This window comes from Parambassis ranga, chromosome 13 (genome assembly GCF_900634625.1).
Source record: "Parambassis ranga chromosome 13, fParRan2.1, whole genome shotgun sequence".
Lineage (NCBI taxonomy): Eukaryota > Metazoa > Chordata > Actinopteri > Ambassidae > Parambassis > Parambassis ranga.
Genome location: NC_041033.1, coordinates 23,767,527 through 23,775,158, shown reverse-complemented (window position 1 = coordinate 23,775,158; position 7,632 = coordinate 23,767,527). Strand labels below are relative to the sequence as shown.

General features: G+C 52.6%; 1 protein-coding gene across 3 annotated transcripts; it reads right to left on the bottom strand.

Moving 5' to 3' along the window:
- Positions 1-504: 504 nt before the first annotated feature.
- On the bottom strand, positions 505-7,625 carry LOC114444892 (protein IWS1 homolog). 3 transcript variants are annotated; one of them, XM_028419781.1, is made up of 17 exons: positions 7,408-7,625; positions 6,622-6,704; positions 5,826-6,510; positions 5,529-5,594; positions 4,814-5,018; positions 4,678-4,735; positions 4,498-4,604; positions 4,269-4,419; positions 4,113-4,195; positions 3,891-4,020; positions 3,708-3,825; positions 3,495-3,606; positions 2,757-2,813; positions 2,264-2,320; positions 2,059-2,170; positions 1,760-1,911; positions 1,093-1,221 (listed from the first exon to the last, which is right to left on the bottom strand). In XM_028419781.1, the coding sequence occupies exons 1-16, from the start codon at positions 7,448-7,450 to the stop codon at positions 1,786-1,788; spliced, it is 2,193 nt and encodes a 730-aa protein (XP_028275582.1). In that variant the 5' UTR covers positions 7,451-7,625; the 3' UTR covers positions 1,093-1,221; positions 1,760-1,785. The 3 variants fall into 3 exon arrangements, with proteins under 3 accessions (XP_028275581.1, XP_028275583.1, XP_028275582.1); XM_028419780.1 differs by lacking the exon at positions 1,760-1,911 and having other exon boundaries at positions 505-1,221; XM_028419782.1 differs by lacking the exons at positions 1,760-1,911; positions 2,757-2,813 and having other exon boundaries at positions 505-1,221.
- Positions 7,626-7,632: the final 7 nt, after the last annotated feature.

The window sequence follows — 7,632 nt, the reverse complement described above, 5'->3', positions numbered from 1 at the left end:
CCTGTGAGGAGGAAACACCATTTTATTCCAGCACATAGCCAATCCCACCTTCTATCTTGTTCCAGTACATAGACATATCCCTTCCCAGCACTTAGCTGTATCCCAGCTGCTCTTGTAGGTTCACCTATCATTTTCAGTACATAGCCTGATCCCAGCTGTCTCCTCACTGGTGAAGTGCTCCTTTAGAAGCAGGCCCGACCTTCCCGCCCTGCAGAGCAGCTGATTTAAAGGGACAGACTGGCCCTTTAAATCAGCTGGAGCTCCCTGTGAGTGCTGCATCAGCACAGACCTCTGCTGGATGAGGACCATGAATCAGACGGTGGTGGTGCAGTGGAGCCCGTGCTGCTGGGGTTAAAGGCTTCTTTCTGCACCCTCAATGGTTAATTGTGCTTAATAAAGAAAAATAATACGACGGACTGAGTCTTTTATTCTGAAGGTTTCTTCACTGTCGTAGATTTCTGAGCTTGCACAGCAGAGATGGAGGCAGAGGAACGAGGGCTCACCTGAGTTTCTGTTAATTCTTTATTAAGAAAAAGTCCTGATCCAAACAGCAGTCGGCCTGTACACACATCTGTACGGTCACTACAGGAGCCCAGAGGGACAACAAGGAGCAGAGTACACACACCCTCACATCAGAGACACTTGGCAGCCATGACGGCCCTGTTAGGTTCTCCTGACCTCCAGGTCAGCGCCAACACTTCCAGCATGTTGCAGCCGGTGCTGCTGACACGACGCTAGCAGCTCGTCTTAAGATGCAACTATTCTTTTTTTAACTTGATCAAAAACATCAATCACTGTAAACACAGCTGATAATTGATTAACAGTGATGATTCAGCCGGTCAGAAGGTACAGCTAACATGGCTAACATGGCTAACATGGCTAACCTGAGCTACTGTTGGAGACATCACGGACTCAGCTGACTGGCCACATTGGCAGCAGGTGTTTCATTGTTTGGATCTGTTCAGTGCAGGCGTCCTGGCTGCTGTGACCTCGGTCCTGCAGCGAGGCACGGACGACCTGAGCAGGACAAACTGGGAACAACAAAAACATTAAAAAGAAAAAGAGGAAAATCCTATCAGGCTAAAAAACAGCGGCTCAGAGCGGCATCCGGTTTCCTTCCACACTGATTTTAACAGCATGACCCGTCTTGGTGAGGCGGCGGATGTCAGCGAACCGACGCATCTGTTTATCCACGCGGGACATGCCCTTCTTCATCGGACCCTGCAGGAGGAAACACACATTAATGACACAGGACACGGACAGGAGCGCCCGTCCGAGGACACGGACAGGAGCGCCCGTCCGAGGACACGGACAGGAGCGCCCGTCCGAGGACAGGAGCGCCCGTCCGAGGACACGGACAGGAGCGCCCGTCCGAGGACACGGACAGGACACGGTGTGTGTTACCGTGACGTGCTTCAGTCCTCATGCTAGGACAAAATCCACAACCTCACATAAGACGGCAGCTCAATGTGTGACATCACTACAGATGCAAATGATCAATAACAGGACACAGGTGAGTGTCAGGACCGATTACAGAACCATTAACCCGAGGTTTGTGTTCATACTGATCGGGTAATGCGAGGGTTAAAGACACAGAGCGGCAGGACGGGCTCTGGTCTGGTCTCAGACTGCAGAAAATCCTCCTTCACGAGCTGAAGCTGCCTCCTGGAGGAGGGTTTCCTGCAGCCTTCATCAGCACAGCTCTGGTTATCAGAGGACAGCAGCTGTCAGCAGGCCGGCCCACACCATGCAGACTTACTGCCCCCTGCAGGCCAGCAGCAGGAGCTACAGGGGCATTCTGTTGCCCTCTATGCTGATCTTCACGGCTCCCTGCGGCCGCTGCATTTTCTTCTGCTCGGCGAAGCGCCGCTTGTGCTTCTCCAGCAGGCTGATGGCTTTCTTACAGCCGCTCTGCAGAGGACCAATCACAGCTCAGCTCCTGACGGCAGGTAACCACCACCAGCACATGGCTCCAATAAATTAGAACCCGACTGTGTCTATGATGACTTGGACCTCTGAACCCCGCTGCTCTTGTGAAGGCTCAGACATGTCACTCACCCTGCTGGAGTCGCCCTCGACATTCCACTTGGGTCGCACCACGTAGTCTTTGTTGGAGGGCGTCGGCACCCGAGCCCTGGCACAGAACCCGGGGTCACCGGGCCGCAGAGCTCTGCAGGGAAGGAGACGGTTCTCAGTTAGAAAGAATGAGAGGAGAGAGACTGCAGAGCTCCAAGTCTCTGTTCATGTTCTGATGGCAGCTTACTTCTCCTCTCCGGTCAGCTGCTTCTCCAGGTCCCTCCGAGGCGTCAGCCCTCCAGAACTGCAGACAGAGCAGAATGAAATGAGGCCGCGTCACCCCGACCGGCAGCAGCCGAGTCTGCATGCGGTTATCTGCACCTCACAGCAGGTTAGTCAGCGCCTGAGACCCTCCACAGGTGGACCTGTGTCCCAGCTGTGGAGGACGTCCGTCCTGACGTCCCAAACTATCAGGACACACACAGTAAGACCTGGCACAGCACCAGAAGGAGGACGGCTCTGTTTAACCCCTCTGCTGCTGCAGGTACTGCTGGTCTCTCTGATGGATCTGTCCACATGCAGATCAATGGGTGCAGTGTTTTTAATGTAAATCCTCTACATCAGAACTCCGTCATCTTTAAACAGAGCCGTGTCAAGCTTGCCCTGAACAGCGGCTGCAGGCAGAGGTTAAAGAAGTTCTGTCCGACTCGCAGTGACACCATGCAGCTTTAGGACTGAACCTGGTTGGTGGAGAGAAGACGTCGGGTTCCTCCGCCCTCTCCACCTTCTGAGGCTGACTGGGGGAGGAGGGGGATGAGGTGGGGGGAGGAGGAGGAGAGATGAAATGAGCAGATGAAGGAGTGAAAGAAGAAAACCTGAGCGTGTCCCAAACCTCAGACTTCAGCCCGCTGCTGTCAGACGGAGGATCGACTGCTAACAGCTTCCTAAAAACCACGTTTATGTCAAACCCGCCTGTAAAAGGTAACCGAAGATCAGAACGAACAGCATGAAGGGACTGATCTCTGATCACTGTGAACATTCAATAACTGTTACTGGTGACTGAGGTGTGATATTGGGACAGACTCACAATAAAAAAGGCTGAAAGGAACAGAAGAGGTGATGATGAGGAGGGAGGACGAAGACAAAGAGCAGATCTACGGGGGGTTCATGAGTGAATCACGTCCTACAAACATATATAAACAGCTGAGGCCTCGTCCCTTCTTCCAGGCTGACAGGAGCTGAACAGGTACTCAGGAGGGACTGTTCTAGTTCGGACGCCCAACAAGTGACCACAAAAGGAGACAACCAACAAAACAGGACCAGGACAGAAGGACACGACTACACGGACTCAACAAACTCAGAGCAGAAAGAAGAAGAGTGAGCCAGAACCCTCTGGACACTAAGAGACCAGTGATCAGCCTGACTGGACAACAGACAGCTGGAAGACACAGACAGCAGGTGCTGGACCGTTCGGTTACCTGAGCCTCCGTCTCTGGGGCATCTGCTGGTCCAGGTCTCGCTGCTGCCGCTCCTCCCTCGTCATCCCTTTATAGTTGGACGTCAAACCAAAGATCGGCCGCGACCACTCGTCTGAAGACAAGACAGATGGGTCAGTGCCGCCCTCTACAGGCACAGACAGCAGCTGCAGTGACAGCTTGACCTCCAGAATGTTCAGAAATAGACGTCCTTACTGATGAGCTTCAGAGCCAGGTCTTTGTTGCATCGGGACTCTTTGGGATGTTTGTAGAGGAACATGACGGCTCGGCCAATCCCGCTGTGCTTCAGGGTCTCCTGGCTCACACTGGGCAGCTGCAGCAGGAAACACAGGCTCAAACAGGGAACAGTTCACAGACTCCGCTCAGCGCGGCGCTCACCTCCTGCAGGATCCTGAGCAGCTCCTCTCTGATCCTCAGAGCAGGAAGCGATTTGTCTGGAAGAGGGCTGATCCACTCTTTGATGGCCGACATCACTCCGCTGTCGATGAACGTATCCTTCAAGTCCTGTCTGAGGGACAAACAGCAAAAGGTGATGGATCATGTGATCCACCTCTGGTCCAGAGGCCTCCGACATGAGGAGCGACAGTCACACTCTCTTACTTCTTCAGGTGCATGACGACCTGCGGCAGCAGGGTGAGCTTCTTCAGGGCCGGTTTCTTCTGACTGTTCAGAGTCCTGTCCTCCTGTCACAGAAACACAGGGAGGTTACAGGCTGCAGGAGTTATGCAGGGCTTTTATTCTGAAGGGCGGCCAGACCTCTGCGGCCTCGTTCATCTTGGTGATCATGGCGTTGACCACGTCGTCGGCGTCGCTGATGAACGTCCCTCCGTCGCGGTGCCGCCTCCGCTTGCTGTTCATGGCTTTTCTCTTAGCGAGCATGATGTCGAAGTCGGACATGAAGCTGGTGCTGAACACACACACAAACACACGTTATAATACATGACAGCTAGACGTTACAAATGACAGCACTGTAGGGGAGACGTACTCCTGGCCACTGCGGTCGATGCCCTCATCAGAGTCAGAGTACTCCATCTGCTGCTGCTGCCTCTCCTTGGTCTCCTTCTTGTCCTCCAGGTCCTCCTGGTTAAAGCCCTGCAGGACGACACCGGCTGTGAGGCCAAGCTGACGACACCTGCCGTCTAGTATACAGACAGAGGAAGCTTACCGTGAACTCTTCTTCCTCCTCGTCTCCAGACTCTCCGAAGATGTCTGCGATCATTTTCCTGCAACAGACACACACAGAGGTTAAAGGTCACGGCTGAAGCGGGTTTAAAGGGTTAAACTGGGACCACAGTACTCACTCCTCCTCGTCTCCAGACTCGCTGTCACTGCCGAACAGCGCCTTCTCATCTTTCTTCCCCGCTGCCGCCTTTGACCTCTCGTCATCCTCGCTCCCGCTGTCCGAGCCCAGTTCTCTCAGTTTGGCCGCCAAACTCTTATCAGGACCACCGGGGGCGCTGTCGCTGTCCGAGTTCTCGTCATCCGACACCGCCCGACTCCTCTTCACTGCTCAAACACACACACACAGGTTGAGCAAAAGCATGAGGACGAGGGTGTATGCATCCTGCAGAGCTGACCCCGTCAGGCTGGGGTCAGAGCACAGCCGGACGCCATGCAGGTAAATGTGTCAGAGAACAGGAGGTCACCATGACCATGATCTGTGAGGTCCTTTTACAGAACCATCTGAACCCACATGATGATGATCTGCCTCCGGGGTGTGAGCTCTTAAGAGTTCAACATCTCCATCAAGGCTTTTCTGAATTAAAGATGCACATCCATTCCAATATCCAGCTGGTGAAGACCTGGTTTCTGTTGAAATATTTTACCGTTTTCAGCTCTGATCCAGTTCAGCAGCGCACCGGAAGAAGAATACTGCACCGATACATCTAACATTTAGTTTTTCTGTGAGGACGGTCTGAACAATGATTTACGGAGCAGTTTCTGAACACAAAGGGGACCAGATAATCCAAACAGCCCTGACCGTTAAAAGCATCTCTGCTGAATTGTGGGTGTTACCTGGTTTATCTGGCTTCTCCTCATCTTCGTCCTCACTGTCAGACAGGATGGCCTTCTTCCTCTTCACTGTAAACACAGAATGATGATGTTACTGCCACAGCGGCATTTAAACCGAGCGTGACTTTTGTGTTACAACGATATTTTAAATTTGGAATGTTTGGCAGCTCCTGTGTGGCGACCACCACACAATCAACACCCGTTTGAATCCTACTTCCTGCACAAACCGACTCCACCGACCATCACAACACCACGACACCACAGACTGCCTCCTGGTCTGTGGGAACACTGGGTCAGTACCTGGTTTCTCGTCTTCCTCGTCACTGTCGTCTCTCTGCCGCCTCTCCTCCTCGTCGTGCTGCTCTCCATCACTTCCTGCTGCAGCCTTCCTTCCGCCTCCACCCTCCTCCTCCTCACTGTCAGAATGCATCACAGCATTCCACTTCCTCCCTCCTCCCTCCTCCTCCTGTTTCTCCTCGTCAGAGTCTATCTGTGCTGCCTTGCGTTTGGCAGGAGTCTCTGTGTCAGAGTCACTGTCTCCATTGGAGCGCCGGTCTGGTTTGGCATCCTCGTTCTCCGAGTCGCTGTCTCCTGCTGCTTTGGGCTTGTCCTCATCCACATCTGAGCTGATGCTCCTGCGCTTTGGCGGAGACGATCCGTCCCCGTCCTCGTTGTCCGATGCTGCGCGTTTGACTGACGATGACCCCTTGTTGTCGGACGTGCTCATCCTGCGTTTTTCCGGTGAGTCTTCCTCCTCCTCGTTGTCAGATGCACTCATCCTCCGTTTGACTGGAGAGTCCTCATCGCTGTCTGCAGGCCGTGGAGCCTCCGTCTCAGAGTCACTTTTGTCATCTTCATCGCGGCCCCTGGGGCCCTCACCCTCTGAGTCACTGGCTGCCCCGCGGTGGTCCTCGTTGTCAGAACCATTGGCTGCCCCACCGGTCTCCATGGCATGGGAGGCATCCTCATCATTGCTGCCCTCATCCTGTTGAGACAAACAGTAAACAAGATAAACAAGTACACATAATACCTGTATATATTTATGAGTAGCGAGTTGAAAGTGGCCGTTATGAAGAGAATTTAACAACAATCTGACCTCAGACTGACGCCCGTCACTCCTCTCCTCCTCGCCATCTGATGCTGGATGTTCGTCCTGAACTGGAGTGCCGCCTCCATCATCTGCAGAACATACAAGACATCAGCAACACACACCGACAGGTTCAACCAGGTCTGTAGCTGATGCTGGACACAACCAGCACTGGTGTATTTTCTGCAGTACTGGTGGTACTGCAGAAAATACAGAGTTCCTTTGTAATGGCGAATGGTCAACTTCGAGGCCACGCCCCCGCCACACCGTCACACTTTTGAAAGAGTTTTGGAATGCTTTTTGCTTTTACTCCTTTGAAGACATCAGTGGACTGTTGGCATGGCAACGTAAATAAAAAAACAACTGTGATGTGCGCCCCCCTGATGTTCAGATTTAATTCCAGCCTTCAATTAAATTTCAATTTTAACCTAAAATAAATTCAGCTTCTTCAGCAAATCCTCCGCAGGCAGCCATCAAACACATCCTCTAGTTTTAACCACACTGATTTAATGTAAACATTTCCATCTAATAAGTACATATATATATGTAACCGGGTCTGTCTGCTCGCCGCTGATGGAGCTAAACTGGGACACATTTCCTGGAACCTGACTGACACCAAAACCTTCATGTGTCACAGCCACAGAGCAGTAAGCTAACCAGCCGGTCCGTAAACCGAACACCCGGAGTTACATGCGTACAGTAACCGCACTAACACTCAGTATACAGACACAAGGCGCTGGTTGTTATTAGCATGTTAGCTTGTTGGTTACATAGGAAACAAAGCCGAACTACTACCGGAGCGGTTGCCGGACATGAACTCGTCCTCTTCTCCGTCCATTTCTCCGACGCAGAAAGATTCTAGTTCGGATCTGAGGGCGGGGGCAGCTCTCTGTTCACTCAGACACAGAAACGAAGCGGGAAACACAAAGTTAACGAACTGACGAAGCCCCTGAAAGCGAACACCAACAGCTAGCTGCTGTTACTAACCCCCAGAAGCAAAATGGTGTGACTCAGGTGATA

What these genes read in the sequence shown, in the direction of transcription:
- LOC114444892 (XM_028419780.1), bottom strand. Translation starts at nt 7,450, where the DNA reads ATGGACGGAGAAGAGGACGAGTTCATGTCCGGCAACCGCTCCG. An exon ending in ATCGACCGCAGTGGCCAGGA is followed by an intron (nt 4,420 to 4,497) that starts GTACGTCTCCCC and finishes GTGTGTGTTCAG; the next exon opens with CACCAGCTTCATGTCCGACT. An exon ending in GTCGTCATGCACCTGAAGAA is followed by an intron (nt 4,021 to 4,112) that starts GTAAGAGAGTGT and finishes TTTGTCCCTCAG; the next exon opens with ACAGGACTTGAAGGATACGT.